This window comes from Myxocyprinus asiaticus, chromosome 28, assembly GCF_019703515.2.
Source record: "Myxocyprinus asiaticus isolate MX2 ecotype Aquarium Trade chromosome 28, UBuf_Myxa_2, whole genome shotgun sequence".
Classification (NCBI taxonomy): domain Eukaryota; kingdom Metazoa; phylum Chordata; class Actinopteri; order Cypriniformes; family Catostomidae; genus Myxocyprinus; species Myxocyprinus asiaticus.
This window is the reverse complement of record NC_059371.1, coordinates 40,800,059-40,818,160: the sequence shown is the minus strand read 5'-3', so window position 1 is coordinate 40,818,160 and position 18,102 is coordinate 40,800,059. Positions and strand designations below refer to the sequence as shown.

Below are 18,102 nucleotides of genomic sequence, written 5' to 3'. Positions count from 1 at the left end.
ATAAGTGCAGCTTTATATGTTAAAACTTAAAAATTACTTTAAAATCACATGTAACTCATGGCAAAGTCCACTGTAGAGACATGTTTCCAGCTGTTTAAACCAAGTCTTTTAAGTAAATGTAACTTAAATATTATATCGAAAATCCACATGCCTATAAAACCTTGTAAAGATTACTCAAGATAATACATACAATATTTAACCATAAAAGTGATGTTTGCAACTAATGATATTAAGTAGGTTATTTAAAATATCAAGTAAGTACACCCCTGTGCAATGTCAAATATAAGAAAATACTAATTTAAATATGTAAATGTACCACCTCTCAGTAATTGCATGACTTCTAAGTACTTCTATTTGGTCCTAAAATTTAAAACTAACAGTTTTGATTTACTATATTAAAAATACAGGCCCCACTGTAGGAATTGTGCAACAAAAGTAAGTACACCTTTCATTACTGAGATTTAGGGCTGGGTATTGACACAGATTTCACGAATCAATTCGATTTCGATTCACAAGCTCTCGATTCGATTCAATATCGATTGGTTTGGATATATATCAGGTACAGTACATGCCAATTTTTCTTCAGGAAAACAATCTCTCAACTAATGTTGTAAACTCTACAGGGATCCCTGTCAGTTCGTACATTACTATAATATTAAAGGTTAAAATTAACAACAGAGTCCAAATTCAGTTTCTATTTATTTTAGATATAATAATCACCACACAAATAAAAACTGAGTTATATACAAACATTTTACATTTAAATAAGGCAGTTTTTATATCAACTTTTTAATGATATAATTATGTTTCTACTCCAATTCGTTGTTGTAATATAAACATTTAAACGGTGTCTGTCATAACTATAGATTTATTCAAACATACAATAAATGAGACATCACTAACAGGTTAAGTATGAATATAATGAATATGTAATATAGTGCATATATTTAGCAAAATGCTCCTCTCTAGAGTTGTTTTTTTCTAGCTAACTATCGAGCAATGGACACTGAATGACTTTCCTGAGGTAAATGTAGGGTTACGTGACATATTGTTTACAAGCTGTTTTATTGACATCTTTCACGGTTGAAACACCGATTGGGCGATTACATGAGAGCTAATACATTTCAGTAAGTTGTACTGTATCTTTCAACATACCTTATGATGTTCTTTCATGTTTATTTCGTGCTATAACTAGTAGTAAAGAGATGATCGGTTCACGCGCGCTTCGCGCTGAAATATACTTAGTAAAAAATTAGTTGTTCCAAAATAGCAAACTTCAAGTTAACTTATCATTAACACACTTGAAGTATACTGATCATTAGTCTGTCTGCAAGTACACTGAAGTATGCCTAAATGTAAAATACTTAGCATATTTATTTTTCAGGGTTGGCATCAAAGAGTTTGAAAACCCCTGCTTATTGTCAGAGCCTGGAGTCGAACTTTGATCTCTGGCGCAAGAGTCTTAATTTCTACCACTGAGCCACAGAAGGGAGTTGAACCCAGTGGTCATTTTACAATAACATCAGATTAACACAACACAATTTAAACATCTGTTATACACATAATTACACTCAACAATATACAAATAATAACATACACTGTACAGTATACAATACGCTGTTTTTTTTTTTTGTTTTTTTTTACTGTATAGATACACATTATTCAATAAAAATTAAAAATAAAAATATATAAAAAAAGTATATATATATATATATATATATATATATAGAATGTACAGTATTGTACTGTATTGACATTCAGGCTGTCGGATGATAGTCAGTTGTTAAGAGAGAGTATAATATAATAATAATATAATTTATGACAGTCCGGTGTGAGATAAGAGTAAGGGTAATAAAGTGCAGTGCTGATGTATTTTGATCGTGGGAGATCAAGAGTTCAGAAGTCTGATTGCTTGGGGGAAGAAGCTATCATGGAGTCGGCTGGTGCGGGTCCTGATGCTGCGATACCGCCTACCTGATGGTAGCAGTGAGAACAGCCCATGGCTCGGGTGGCTGGAGTCTCTGATGATCCTCCGAGCTTTTCACACACCGCCTTGTATATATTTCCTGGAGGGAGGGAAGCTCACCTCCGATGATGTGTCTGGCAGTTCGCACCACCCTTTGCAGTGCTTTGCGGTTCTGGGCGGTGCTATTGCCGTACCAGGCAGAGATACAGCCAGTCAGGATGCTCTCCACAGTGCAGGTGTAGAACCGTGTGAGGATGTGGCGGTTCATTCCAAACTTCCTCAGCCGTCTCAGGAAGAAGAGGCGCTGATGAGCCTTCTTCACAACGACTTCAGTGTGGATGGACCATGCGAGTTCCTCAGTGATGTGGACACCCAGGAACTTGAAGCTGCTGACTCTCTCCACTGGTGCTCCATTGATGGTGATGGGACTGTGTTCTCTGTCTTTTCTTCTGAAGTCCACCACAAGCTCCTTTGTCTTACTGATGTTGAGGGAGAGGTTTTGCTCCTGACACCAGTGTGTCAGGGTGTGCACCTCCTCTCTGTAGGCTGTTTCATCATTGTCAGTGATCAGACCTACCACCGTCATGTCATCAGCAAACTTAATGATGGCATTGGAGCTATGTGTTGCCACACAGTCATGTGTGTACAAGGAATACAGTAGTGGGCTGAGAACACAGCCCTGCGGGGCTCCAGTGTTGAGGGTTAGTGATGAGGAGATGTTGCTGCCTAATCTAACCACCTGGCATCTGCTTGAAGTCCAGGATCCAGCTGCACAGCGAGCTGTTTAAGCCCAGAGCCCGGAGTTTCTCATCTAGCTTGGAGTTTCTCAGGATAAAGGAGCCGCCACAGTACTGAAGTTCCGGATGAACTTGCGATAAAAATTGGTGAAACAAAGGAAACGCTGTACTTCCTTTACCGACGAGGGGGAGGGCCAATCCACAACCGCTTGAACCTTTTGAGGGTCCATTTGTATCTGGCCAGGCTTGATAATGAACCCCAGGAACTGAACTTTGGTCACATGGAACTCACATTTCTCAGGTTTAACATAAAGTTGGTTATCAAGAAGACATCTGAGAACCTTACTGACGTGTTTTACATGTTCTTGGAGGGAACTCGAGAAGATGAGGATATCGTCCAAGTAGACAAACACAAACTGGTTGAGCATGTCTCTGAGAACATCATTGATGAGAGCTTGAAATACTGCAGGAGCATTGGTGAGACCGAAGGGCATAACCAAATATTCATAGTGACCAGTGGGCGTGTTGAAGGCGGTCTCCATTCATCTCCTTGCCTGATGCGCACGAGATGGTAGGCATTGCGCTAGTCAAGCTTAGTGAAGATGGAGGCTTCTTGCAGAATTTCGAAAGCAGTGGTCATTAATGGCAAGGGAGAGGTTTCGAACAGTGATCTTATTAAGGCCCCTGTAATCAATAAATGGCCGGAGTCCGCCATCCTTCTTCCCAACGAAAAAAAATCCAGCTCCAGCAGGGGAAGTGGATGGTTGGATGATACCTGCCGCAAGGGATTCGTTAATGTATTTGTCCATAGCAATTCGTTCGGGGGGAGACAAAGAGAATATACGACCTCTGGGGGGGCAGGTTCCTGGGAGCAGCTCAATGGTGCAATCATAGGGGCGATGAGGAGGTAAGAAGGTGGCCTTCCTTTTGCTGAACACTGCCTTGAGGTGGTGGTACTGAGCAGGGACTTGAGACAGATCTAGGGTTTCTTGGGACTTGAGAACAAGATCAGGGGAATTCTGGGCCAAGCATGTAGTCTGACAGGTGAGACCCCAACTGAGAACAGCGCCAGTGGACCAGTCAAAGTGTGGGTTATGCTGGAGGAGCCAGGGGTGACCGAGGAGAATAGGAAACTGTGGAGTCTGTATAAGGTGAAAGCACATTCTCTCCTGGTGCTGGTAAGTGACGAGAACAAGGAGAGAGGTGAGGTGGGTTATTTTCCCTGGAGCTAACGGTCTTCCATCCAAGGCTGTCGCAGTTAGGGGGGCAGGAAGGGAATTAATAGGAATCTGGAGACTCTTGGCAAGGGAAATATCCATGAAATTCCCGGCAGCACCAGAATCAATCAATGCCTGGAGTTGGTGTTTTTGATCTCCCCAAGTGAGTGTGATGGGAAGAAACAATCCAGAGTTGGAAGGTGAAGCTGTGCGTGTAACTCCCGTTACAGTCCTTCCTTGCCTGTATGGGACTGGGCATTTCCCGAAAGCTCGGGGCAGGCAGAGCGAAAATGACCATACACTCCACAATATAGACAACAGCGCTCTCTCATGTGACGGTCTCGTTCTGATGGGGAAAGCCTAGTCCTTCCCAATTGCATGGGTTCCGAGGACTCGTGGGGCACTGGTAGCATTGGAGCAAGTGCTGGACTGGCAGACAATGTGGAAACAGATGGCCGGTTCAGGCTTCTCTCCCTCAGGCAATTATCCAGCCAGATTGCTTGATCCATGAGGGTCTCGAGATCACGAGCAGGTTCTCTGGTAGCCATATCATCCTTGACTGCCTCAGACAGACCATTCAGGAAGCACACCATGAGGGCCACGTCGTTCCAGCCGCTCCCTGCTGCAACTGTCTGAAACTGTATGGCATATTCAGCCGCGCTGCCATTACCTTGTTGGAGGGTGAGAAGTCTCTTAGAGGCTTACCCGCCACTGAGGAGGTGGTCAAAGACTCGATTGAACTCCTTTTCAAACACAGAATAACTGGAACAGAAGGGTGCCTGTGCCTTCCAGACCGCTGTTGCCCAAGAAAGAGCCTTGCCAGAAAGGAGGGTAATAACATATGTGATCTTGGCCCGATCTGAGGGGAAGGAAGATGGTTGTAATTCAAATGTGAGAGAGCATTGAGTCAGGAACCCATCACATGCACTGGGATCACATGAGAAATGTTGCGGTGGAGGTAGGCGAAGTTCAATTAGGGGAGAGAGTGCTCGAGAATCTGGAAGGGGTACCGAGGCAGCAGGAGAAGCAGTAGTTGAGGTAGAGAGCAGCCGGTCCAGGATCTGACGAACAAAAATCATGAGATCTGACAGCACTTGTGAGTGTTTAGCCATCACAGTCTCCTGCTGGACTAGTGCTGACTCATGGTGTTGGATTGTGGACTGCTGCTGAGCAATTGTAGCCAGGAGTTCTTGAGTGTTAGGCGTCTCTGGGTTCATAGTGTGGCTTGGTTATTCTGTCAGAGCCGGGAGTCAAACTTGGGTCTCTGGCACAAGAGTCTTATTTTCTACCACTGAGCCACAGAAGGGAGTTGAACCCGATGGTCAGATGCACTCTTAAAAGAACTCAGAAGAGTTTATTAACAAAAACAGCAAAAGAGTACAAAAAGCAATTTCTTACTGACAATCACAAAAAACAGAAAAATCTTTAGTCCAGAAAAGGATCTGAAAGGAGGAAAAATAATCTCCAAAAAACTCAGGAAAAAGATATAAAAAAAAGCAAAAAATAAACACGGGGAAGAACAAACCAAAAGGCTTACAAAGTTTAGTACCTGGAACTAGAGCAAACTTACGGCAGTAACTGGCTAGGAACATCAATAACCAAGCAAAGAAACAAAGGAAGTGAACAACTTAAATACACAGTCCAGAACAGGCACAGGTGAAAACAATAACACATGATAAAATGGCGGGAAACTGAAAAGAAATACAATGAGGGCCTCTAGTGGCCAAAATAAAACATTAAAGCAGAAAACTCTGACAGCTTATACAGTCCTAATCATGGTCTCTTTTAAAAGAAGACACTTAGGAGTTTTTGGTGAAGTGAAAGCAAGCAGCAATATAACTGAAATGAAAACAACATTATAGAAGCTTAAGTTTATGTTAAAGAAAATACACTGCACTTAACTTGCACTAAACTTAAATAAAACAAGCAAAAAACGTCCCACAGTGTCCGTGCCAGTTAAGATAAGCTTTTTCAAAGTAGTAAATAAACATCAATGCTGACATGAACAGTCGTTAACTTGTGATTCTTATCTTTATATTGCTCTTTTTTCTGCTCCTTTTCTTTGTGCCGCTTCCTGCCTTGTGCACCTGATAATCTGGTTATTTTTTCACTCATTTTGTCCACATATGATAAGGATCCGATTATAATATAATCGCGTAGCGCTAGTGCTCAATATGTGGGTAGAGGGGCGCAGTCGTCACGAGAGGGTGCACTTCCGACCAAAAAAAATAAAATAAAATGAAAAATAAAAGTGTTCAAGAGCTTGGCAGGCTTTTTAAAAATGTTTTCTGGCTGTCTACTCTGGCCTTGCTGTTCTTGAGGCTTACCAGTGGTTTGCAGCTTGTGGGCTCTCTGTATTTAATTTCATGAAGTCGCATCTTGATTGTAGACTTTGACAATAATAGGGGCGCGCGGGGCACAAACTAACGCGGGGTTAGTTGTAACACACGCTGGTAAGATGAAACTTCATTTGTTTACTTGTTGCCATATCAACACTGTGTAGATAGAAAAAAAATCGAAAAAAATCAAAAAACTTTGGAAGATATTGCCAAAAGTTCATTTTAAAGTAGCAAAAGTAAAAATTCACATGAAAGTAAATTTTCATCTCTGTTTTTACTGTTTATTTAAAATGAGGCAAACTTGGTATCATTTTAATCTGCAATCTTTTAGCTAGCATCTTATATAGTCTTTTAATTCTCAGATAGCCAGCAGAAGTGACCAGCCAGGTTTAAATCCCAGTTGCACCGACGGGGCATGTTGTAACACTGCGTTACAATGTGCCCCAATTACAAAAAAAAAAAAAACTATATGCAATTCCATGCAGTCAGATATGTAATTAACATAATTCCCCTTAATGTGTGTGTGTGTGTGTGTGTGTGTGTGCGTGTGTGTGTGTGTGTGTGTGTGTGTGTGTGTGTGTGTGTGTGTTTTGTCATCAATCCATGCATTATTCCGGTCAATGCTGTGGCTTTGTTGTGTATTTATTGTCAAGTGTCAAAATTATTGTAAAATTAATAAATGGCTTTTATTGACATGAAAATGTAGTTTATCTTCTAGGCTTTTTAATTAGATCAGATACAGTTGATAGAGGGGGATTTTAAGATGTTGTATGGTTTTGTTATAATGTGCCCCTCACCTGTTACAACATGCCCCGCCTATGGGTCACGTTGTAACATCTCAGTTTTTTTCGAGGTAGATTGCGAAAAAAGTATATGCTGTATTCATGAAACAAGACCACATATGTGTAACAGACACGTGTGAAATTAATGTGAAAAAAGAAAAATACATCGACCCCAGAGTACATTTACACGACCTTAAGAAAACCAAAAAGTGTTCGTTACTGCCCCACTCTCCACTACGCCTACCTCCTGGAGAGAGTTCTTGACTTGGTTTGATGTTGTGAAATGCTTTTTCTTTACCAAAGAATGAATTTTGACTTATGGAGGGCACTGAATATATGGCAGAAATAGTAAGAGAAGTTTGGTAGTATGCCATTCCAAACTCGGCCAGAACATTCTTCTACACTTGCAGCAGTGGATTCTTGACTGTCAACTCTTTACTGACCACAGCGTCTCCTAGAGACTGAAAGAGGAAAAACACACAATCAATCAATCAATCAATCAATCAGTTATTACTGTGAACTTCATGAGTCAGACAGACATGGACATTTGATAGAGACTCTGAGTTGTCCTGATTGCACCCATATTCACCAATTTCATATAAATGTACAATTTAATTGTGGGGAACTGAATTCACAGATGTAGTGTTGTTATTTAACTAAATGTGTATGTGGAGTTTAAGCAAAAATCCTGATTTATAATTGGACACATTTTTTTTTTTTTTTTTTTTTACTCTAATTGTGCTATTTGTATGCATATTAGACTTTTCATGTAATTTATAAATTATAATTTATGTTAATTTATTATGGGGTGGGAGTACCTTGTCTAGGACACCAAGTGAGCACCTGACTCAGTTTTACGTAATCATTCTTAATACAGACACACTCAACAGGTATGAATTATGATCTGTTCCATATTCATGAACATATGGGTGGAGCTATGACATCACTGTAGGCGTGTGAAAGATTTCAGGGAAAGACTAAACTGATGAACAACTGAAGTCTCTTCAAACAGGAATCAGACACTCAGAGACTTTAGAGATCACAGCTGATATTCACTCACAGGTAAGTGATGAAAATATAAGAACTAGTTCAGTAGTTTACTGCCCTGAAATAGAATCACAGTGTAATTAAATGTCTGTCATTTAATTGGCTGTAAATCAGAGTTTGATGTGTGCTGTCATGATGTTAAATTTAAAGGAACAGTAAGTATTTGAACTGCAGACAGAACACAGTCCAGTGAAAATTGACTGTGAAAATAAAAATATAAAACACTCACAAAAACACCTGTCAGGTGTTTATTTTGAGGTGAGATAATTGAATGAAAAAAAAAAAAATCCTCTTTTTTTCCTATTTAGTCTTTCATATATAGAAAGAGTCTTTCATGATGATGTTAAAGTGTTGTTGTAAAGATCTGTTTCTATGTTCTGCACTGTGACTCCTGGAGATTTTGTATTTCAGTTCTTCTCCAACAACATTTTAGATTCTGTAAAATTATTGTGATTTATTCCCACTATCAGTGTCTGCATGAGATTAAACAACTCCATAAAACCATTTTAATGAGAACTTTGATATGACCATGAATTGGCTTGATTTTCAGTTCTTTGAAGAAGAAAGGCAAAACTTAACCAACAAGTTCTTTAGATCGGTTTGCAAGACTGAATGTTAAGAATGTACTTTCTGAAGTGCCTCTCAGCCTGTGGTGCGAGATAGTAAATAACAGGTTTGGTAACAGACAGTGTGTAACCTATTGAGTAATAGTACTTTGTTACTTTACTAAGTAATACTTCTGGAAGAACACAACTTGCATGATCCTTGTGGCCCTCAGTTCTGGAATTTGGACAAGGATTTATTTGTTCTTCTCTCAAGCGTTGTAACTAAGCACTCTGGAGCTGCAGGGAAATGACGTACTGACAATTCTGGCAATGCTGATTGGCTAATGGCATTACAAGAATGTGTGCAGACCAAGGCCCTTCACTAGGGATTGTTATACTGGTGCATGAAGGAAAAGCACTCCAAAAATGGTTTAAATGCTGCTTGCAAAAGTTTTTATTTTGTCAAAATTCACAGCTACTTTTGAATGGCCATCAATGGAGAAAGATGCTTTCCATAAAATGGTATAGTTATAGCATTTACTAGTAGGGGCTAACTCACCATGATAACAGTGATACGAGTACCTTATTAGTGTTATTAAAATGGTTCAATCCAGAGATGTAAATTATATATTGCAGAGGTCAAACAATATTGGATTTTGCAGACACTAACAAGGTGTTGGAAGAAAGCTGATAACCAGTTAATCAGCCGATAGTTTTATGAATCAATATTTTGAATGTATTTAGGGGTGACAGTTAGACGGGACGTCCAATATTTTAGCTGCGTTACATTTGAACTCTAATATCGATTGGCTGACACTGGCCTCTAATACATTATCAATATTTGTCTTTTCAGCCATGTTGTCCTCCAGTAGTGCACTAAATGAGGAGCTTCAGTGTTCAATCTGTCTGGATGTGTTCACTGATCCAGTCACAACTCCATGTGGACACAACTTCTGCAAGACCTGCCTGAATGAATGCTGGAAAAACACTCAGAACTACAGCTGTCCATTCTGTAAAGAAACAATCAGCAAAAGACCTGATCTGAAGATTAATACAACACTCAGAGAGGTTGTGCAACACTTTAAGAAAAAGTTTAATCTGGGTAAATCTGAAGTTCTCTGTGACATCTGTGATGAAAGAAAGCAGAAAGCCGTGAAGTCTTGTCTGATGTGTCAAACCTCTTACTGTGAAACACACCTGGAGCCTCATCTGAGAGTCCCACATCTAAAGAAACACAAACTGATGGACGCTGTTGAGAATCTGGAGGATTATATATGCCAGAAACACGAGAGACCTCTGGATCTGTTCTTCAGAGATGATCAGATGTGTGTGTGTTTGTCCTGCACTGAAGGAGACCACAAGACTCACAACACTGTTCCTATAGAGGACGAGAGTGCAGAGAAGAAGGCAAGAGTTACTAATATTCAATCAATACTTATTTTGAAGATGGAAAAGCTATGTTGAGTGATGAAATGTGTGTGTTGTTCTCTGTCTGTAGAATCAGCTGGTAAAGACACAGATAGACATGCAGCAGATGATCCAGAACAGAATGAAGAAGATTCAAGACATCCAACACTCTGTAAAGATGAGAAAGGTGAGTCAAATTTTGTGGCAATCTTCTTTATAAATAAAGGTGCTGAATTAAATACATTTAAACTGTGACTTGATCTCATCAGAGAAACACAGAAGAAGAGAAATCACACAGTGTTGAGGTATTCACGGCTCTGATCCGCTCCATTGAGAGATGTCAGACTGAAGTTGTTTTGATGTTGGAGGAGAAGAAGAAAGCAGCAGAGAAACGGGCTGAAGATCTCATTAAAGAGCTGGAGCAGGAGATCACTGAGCTAAAGAGGAGAAACTCTGAGCTGGAGCAGATCTCACACACTGAAGATCATCTTCATCTCCTACAGGTCAGTGTCCATCTCTCTCATCAATGAGAATGATTAGAAAACACTCTTCATGCTGATGGATTTCTCCTCTCTCCTGCTGTAGATAGACCTGTCCCTGTACAGCCCTAAGAACAGTAAGAACTGGACTGAGATCACTATTAACACTCATGTGAGTGTGGACACTCTGAATAGAGCTCTGACTCGACTCAAAGACACTCTAGATCAAAAACTTGGTCAAACTGGTAAGTGTATAGTAGGCCTGTCGCAATTATTAAATAACCGTCTGATCACAGTTATTTGAGACAAACGTGATTATTGGGCATTCAAATTCCAATCACATTTTAATGGCCAAATGAAGGAATTTTAAGCAAATATACTGTATAAATGCCATGGCGCATTTGTGTGTCATTCAGTTGATCTCCAAGTTCGAGCTTCATTGAGTCGCACCTTGGATGTCCTGAAGAGTGCATATATCAGAGCATTAAAATAACATGTGAAGTCTCAAGTGTCATTTATTTATAAAGCACTTTCAAACTACACTGTAGCACAACAGTGCTGTACATTGAAAATAAAATATAAAAACAACTATAAACACATCACACAATAAGCAAAACAGTAGGAAATAAAAACTAGCATAAAAAAGACAACACCCAGAGCCCATCAAGTATTAAAAGCCAATGAAAACCAAAACGTTTTTAAATGCGATTTTAAAAATAGAAATAGAAGTGGAGGATCTAATCTCAAGAGGTAGACCATTCCTCAACCTCGGACCAGCAACTGAAAAAGCCCAATCCCCTTTGAGCTTTAAGCGTGATCTGGGAACATTCAGTAGTAATTGATTGGCCGATTATAATGATCTACGTGAATAACACAAATGTATAAGATCAGTGAGGTAACCAGGGGCCATACCGTGAACCACTTTAAAAACAAATAACAGGACCTTGTATTGAGTTCTATACCGTACCAGTAACCAATGTACTGAAGCCAATACCGGTGAAATGTGGTCCCTCCTCTTAGTATTTGTGAGCAGCCTATCATCTGCATATTGGACTAACTGCTACTGTGACATAGATGAATGACTAGTCCCCAAGTAAAGGGCATTGCAGTAGTCAAGGCAGGAAGAAATAAAAGCATGTATAACTTTCTCCAGATCGCTGAATGATCAAATCGATTTCATTTTGGCAATGACTCTTAGTTGATAAAAACAACTTTTCACAACAGCATTAATCTGTTTGTCAAATTTTAGTGCTGAATCAAAAACAACACCCAGATTTTTCACTTGGCTTTAGCGGCCTATGGCCCCCTAAGCCATTGGTAATATCTCCACCACATACATCAGATCCAAAGATAATGATCTCCATTTTCTTCTCATTTAACTGGAGAAGATTTTGACCCAGCCAACCTTTAACCACTTCTAAACATAACAACAACAATTTAAAAGAACTATTCACTCCAGGCTGCAGGGGGAGATAGATTTGAGTGTCATCTGCATAGAAGTGGTAAGATATACATATTTTTTTTAAATATTGCCAAGGTGTAGCATATACAAAGAAAACAAAATCGGACCTAAGATAGATCCCTGAGGAACACCATAGGTAATGGGTGCTGAGGAAGAATAAAAATCTCCAAACCTTACAGAAAAGGATCTACCTTCAGGGTAAGATATAAACCATCTTAAAACTGTACCTTGTAACCCCACAGCATGCCTTAAACGACTAAGAATTTGATGATCAATAGTATCAAATGCCGCACTGAGGTCCAACAAAATTAAAGCAGCATGATTACCTGAGTCACCAAACAAATCATTTGCTACCCTTAACAGAGCTGACTCAGTACTGTGACCAGCCCTAAACCCAGATTGAAACTTGTCTAAGACATGCTCTGAGTTAAAAAAAAAAAACATTTCAGCTGAGATAAAACTACTTTCTCCAAAATCTTGGAAAGACTTGGCAGCTTAAAAATCGGCCGATAATTCTTCAGATCCAAAGGATCTAAACTTGGCTTCTTCAAAAGAGGTTGAACAATTGCTTGCTTAAAGCAAAGTGGAATCACACATCAACAAGACTACTATTGATGATAGACATGATGCTAGAGCTAATGATATCTACCATCTCCTTGAGAAGGTGCACAGGAACAACATCACAGGGGCAAGTAGAAGACTTCAGATGAGAAATAATCTCTTTTACTTCTGAGAGAGAGACACAAGGTGAAACTGATCAAAAATCTCATCACTAACAGTCACTATCACCGGATCAGTGTCGTAAACTGGAGGAAAACTCAGCCTTTATTTTAATTTCCTTTATTTTATCAACAAAACGTTTCAAAAACAGTTCACAATTATCCACAGAGGGGTTTAAATCAACTCTCTCCAGGTTCAGTAATCTATTAATGGTGTTGAACTACACTCTGGGAGAGTTAGAGAGTAAAGAAATAATTTTAGAAAAATTATTTGTTCTTGCATCCTTCACAACATTTTAATATTTCAACACACTCTCCCTCATAATTTGATGTGAAACATGTCATTTATCTTTTTCTATCTCTGATCAGACTTTCTACATTCCTGTCTGACAGCACGAGTAGCATTATCAAACCACGGTTGACCTCGAACTATGATGTTTTTATCCGGAGCAATAACATCCAAAATATCTGAACACTCAGAGTTAAACACAGTAACCAGCTCATCAGGACCTGCCTTAAAAGAGGGATACTCAATAAATGACGTAAAGGAGGAGACTAAAAAAGCATCTGTAAAAGCCGTCGATGCAGATGAAGTGATCAATCTAGATCAATAAGCAGAAGACTGAGAGCTCGATGATCCACAATTCAAAGTGACATTAAAAATCACAGGCATATGATCAGACAAACAGTAATCACCAATTTCAACATTACAAATTTGAGGAGCTAAAGATAAAACCAGATCCAACATGTGACCCTGCTCATGAGTAGTGCCCGTGACAAACTGAGTGAAATTAAGAGAATCTAAATCTAAAAACTGTGATACCAAAGGTTTTTCAGGACAACAAACATGAATGTTAAAATCTCCCACAATTAAAATATGTGAACATGAAGAAATTAGGAAAGAAATGTTTTACTATTGCATAATATAATAAAAATATAAGATAAATATAATAATATATGTATAAAAATTATATTTTATTTTTTATAAAAAATATATTAAATATGTTAGTTCAAAAAACAAGTGTAAATATAAAATTGACTGAAGTTAAAGTTGTCCAAAAAGAGAGATACATTTTAAGTAATCAGGAATATTTTGATATTTAAACATTATTTTTCATGTCATTCATAAGTTTTTAAAGACTTAAAAGTAAAAGTAGTTTATTCATATTTTATTATTTGATTTAAATATTTGAAGTTAAATATGGAAAAATTACTTCTTAAGGTGTATGAAGCACACATGCAGAAAAAAACACCTTAAAAATATGACAATTTATATGACAATTAATCTTCATAATCACTATTATTTATGTGACAATTAATCATCAGCCAAATGTCATAATCGTGACAGCTCTAGTGTATAGCAAACATAATGTACAGATTTACTCATGTCAGTAACTGTCTTGAGACGAGTGAAAATGACTTTCTGTGTTAATCAACAGCATGTCCATAGAGTTTCAGAAGCATTTATCCTGTAATATTCCTATAAACAATTGATGATGTTTTCTTGTGATTTGTGTTGACAGTATTGAGGAGGATGCAGCAGTATGCAGGTACAGTGTGTGATCTTCACTGTTCTCTCATATACACTTACAATACTTTACATTTATATACTGACAGCTGACTTACTGCACTACAGTTTCATTATACTCTGGATTCAATATTACATCAATCAAAATGTTTGTATTCTGAAGTGATTGATATTCTCTGATCTCTCTCAGTGGTTGTGACTCTGGATCCTGTTACAGCTAATCCATATCTCATCCTGTCTGATGATGGAAAACAAGTGAGAGATGCAGACATTGAACAAAACCTCCCAGATAAACCAGAGAGATTTGATAGATGTGTCTCTGTTCTGGGAAAGAAGGGATTCAGTTCAGGTAGATTTTATTTTGAGGTGCAGGTGAAGAGAAAGACTGACTGGACTTTAGGAGTGGTCAGAGAATCCATTAACAGGAAGGGAGAGATCACAGCGACTCCAGTGAATGGATTCTGGACTGTGAGGTTGAGGAATGAGAATGAATATAAATCCTGTGAAGATCCTCCTGTCTCTCTGTGTGTGAGAGTGAAGCCACAGAAGGTTGGTGTGTTTGTGGATTATGAGGAGGGTCTGGTCTCCTTTTATGATGTGGAGTCCAGCTCTCATATCTACTCTTTCACTGGTCAGTCTTTCACTCAAACACTCTTTCCATATTTTAGCCCAAGTCTTAATGATGAAGGTAAAAACTCAACTCCACTGATCATCACACCTGTCAGTTACAATTAATGAATTTACACCCCATAAATATAAAAAACTACATGAACATTAGATTTGTACATTTCTTAAAAGAAAATATGAGGTATGGTTGCTATGGAGATCTGGATGGTTGCTAGTGTGTTTTGTGTACTTTAGCACCGTAAACTACTACACAAATGTATTTTTTTTTTTTTTTTAAAGTGTAATATTAGGCTATATAACTTTCTTGAACACTCAAATGCTTATGTTTATAATTAAGAAATTCTAAATATTTTATTTTTTTAATAATTTGTTTTCTACTAACAAAACAAGTAATCCTACTAATAAAGTTTTTCATTCAAATGTTGTATTTATTTATTTTTATTAAAAGTTTAATTAATTATGGTAGAACATATAATAAAGACAACACAACATTAACTGTAAAAATCACAAGGGTGTAACAAATACTGTAAGTACATCAATAAAATATTCACAGAAGTGGTAATATTCCAGCAGAAGCACATTTCTTTTGACTTTAGGATGTTTGGAACACACTATGGTACTATGATACTGTTGTAGTTCACTCAAAAATAAAGAAATACAGGGTCTTCAATTACTAAACTTGCATTTGTGTATATGATACTTTGCCAACAGAAACATGAGATTAATTATATATTTATACTTGCTTGACATCTCGCAGGAAGTCACGTGGGCAAGTGGCGCGATATTCATTGTCATCTCATCCATTCCCGCGTTAAGTCATGCTACAGTAATTAGAGAATTTAAATAATGAATTTCAGATTCTGGAACCACTGTATTAATTTAATTATCGTTCTCTGTTTTACCATTGCACATCATGATCACCAGCCTATTTGGGTTGTTCTAGATTTTAAGAATAAACGTCATTCCCAAAAACAACTGGCAGGTGCTAATGATACCTGACACGTGCAAACCAATACATGTCAAGTTCAAGTGTTAGCACGTTAGCTAATACTTTATAACTTGGGGTTTGTGGCAAACTGCCATGATAGTCAAGTTAAATAATTAATGGTTGATAGTTTACTTATATTATTTACACTTAAATAACTGGGGTTTACGTAAAAACACAACTCTTAATGAAAATAGGCCTTTGAAAATCAACTTATAGGGTTCTGTGTATTCATACATACAAATATATAATTTATATTAGTGTATGTATATGTAAATATGTTATACATATGTAATATGTGTATTTATATGTGTGTTTATATATGCATTTATACACATAGTGAAAAGAACTCTTTAGGAATCTCTTTAGATCATAGTAAAATAGTGCCTCTCCTTACAAACATATGCAAGTTGGGCTCACTGGTCAGAATCAGTGTTATAGTATTGATTTTTATATTATTTGTCATTTTAAGTTTAATTTCAGTTTTAATATTTTTTTCATTAGTTTTTATTAAAAAAAAAAACCATTGCTATTTAGTTACTATTTATTTCAGTTTCAGTTTTAATAATTTTAGTTTTAGGGATTGACCTCTTTAGAGTGAAAATGAATGAAGATTAGATTTATGGCACACTTAAGTTCTGGTGGTACTGTTAAACTTACAAACAGACAAACTTACAAAGATAGTGTAATAATTGTTCAAACAAATATAAAGATTTAACCAAGATATTATTTATTGTACTCAGAAGCAATGCAACATGCTCACATCACTACTGTGATAAATGTATGACAGCTGTCCGCATACAGAGAATATGCGCTGATCTGTTTGCAGTATGTGTGCGGTGAGTACGCGGTGCGGAAGCAGCACGCGCTTGATTGTGCTTTCACATAAGACGCGTTTGCACATGCGCAAATGATCCGCGGCTTCTGTATTCACAAATACAACAATGGGTAAGCAGTTCACCATTATTTTGATTTTAAACATGGTACTTCTCTTCCGTGAAAAGGTAGTATCACAAACATTTAAATTAAAACTTACTATCCACAGAAACAGCCGAGGAAACTTCCTCCCATGCCTTTTCTTTTGCATTTCAATCTTTATACAAGAAACCCTGTGGGTCATAGAGAACTTTATGCTTTTCCACCTCCACGATGAGACGAGTGTCATACATTATGTCTTGTTTTTCCAAATGTGAGGTAAGGTGTAGTTCTCCGTGTTGGAATAAAATACACTCTTACCAGAACAGTCTGATTTATATGTTCAAACAGAATATAAGTAACAAGTGATGTGAGGCTGTTTCAAGCATAAGGTTGTATGACTGTAACTTTTATCAGCCACTAGAGGGCGCTCATGTCCTAAGAGTTGTTGTTCTTCTTCTAGGATACCTTTTTCTGTTCTCTCTCTGTAGAAAGCTGTGTAATACATGTGCTACCATATGTCACAATGTTTAAGTAAATTGAGTTATGTTCCATTTAAATGGTTGTCCATCATCTCTTCACATAACAACACTCCGACCACCAGCCTGTCACGTGATTGCCGCTTTCTGCTGAGATGCAGTGTCCCCCTCCCCCACACACAATATAACATGCTGTGTAGTGTATTTCACATGAAAAAAATCTTTACATATACTTCTGATCACTTCTGATATTTTTGTAACTCCTGGTAATAGTGTGTTTTGGTTTTCTTTGCTTTACCCAGGGCTGAAAGTCATATGGTGACTGTGAAACACAGTAGACTTTAATTATGTGCATTTATGGTGAAATTACTACATTTTTGTGTCAATCCATGTTCATTTTGTCCACGAACAATGAGCTATCACTTTAATTCAGCGCGTGCAGCACGGCAAAAATAGACTCGGTGCAGAAACGATTGCTGCACTGCTGCTTCTGCACCACTCTTGCAACGCATTGCCGTGCTGTATCCGCATGCGGTCTAACTTGTTAACATGGGCACTGGAAAAAATAGGTACTGGAAACGGATCATGTGTGAAACAGGCATAACTCGCACGTTATACTTTATTCAAGGACCCGCAAGCAGTTGCGAAACAGACGATCGCCTCACGCTCGCACTTTCGCACCACGCCTCGTGCACCTATTTATACTCATCTGAACTAAATTGCCTGTGCAGTTCAAGTGAATGTGTGGAAAAAAAAAAAACTCCTTCAAGGATGTGCATTCATTCAGTGCATGGACAGAGAGCAGCTAACATAAGTGTCAAAGTGCTTGTGTACAGTTCGGTTAAATAATGAAGTTTACCCTCTTTAA

At 38.1% G+C, this 18,102-nt stretch overlaps 1 protein-coding gene and 1 long non-coding RNA gene across 3 annotated transcripts in view; one reads left to right on the top strand and one right to left on the bottom strand.

Moving 5' to 3' along the window:
• The window catches only part of LOC127418647 (uncharacterized), a 91,324-nt gene extending 77,596 nt beyond the window's left edge, over window positions 1-13,728 (bottom strand). The window contains exon 1 of the long non-coding RNA XR_007893511.1: window positions 13,124-13,728. This is a non-coding gene — a long non-coding RNA (uncharacterized LOC127418647). The remainder of the gene's footprint in view (window positions 1-13,123) is intronic.
• The window catches only part of LOC127418601 (E3 ubiquitin-protein ligase TRIM39-like), a 165,455-nt gene that overhangs the window by 78,250 nt on the left and 69,103 nt on the right, over window positions 1-18,102 (top strand). Inside the window, exons 6-11 of one of the 2 annotated variants that reach the window (XM_051659239.1) lie at window positions 9,487-10,040; window positions 10,132-10,227; window positions 10,310-10,543; window positions 10,626-10,764; window positions 14,224-14,250; window positions 14,419-15,036. In XM_051659239.1, coding sequence (XP_051515199.1) covers window positions 9,489-10,040; window positions 10,132-10,227; window positions 10,310-10,543; window positions 10,626-10,764; window positions 14,224-14,250; window positions 14,419-14,963 — 1,593 coding nt within the window. In that variant the 5' untranslated portion in view covers window positions 9,487-9,488 and the 3' untranslated portion in view covers window positions 14,964-15,036. The remainder of the gene's footprint in view (window positions 1-9,486; window positions 10,041-10,131; window positions 10,228-10,309; window positions 10,544-10,625; window positions 10,765-14,223; window positions 14,251-14,418; window positions 15,037-18,102) is intronic. The other variant, XM_051659238.1, reaches the window with a different exon arrangement.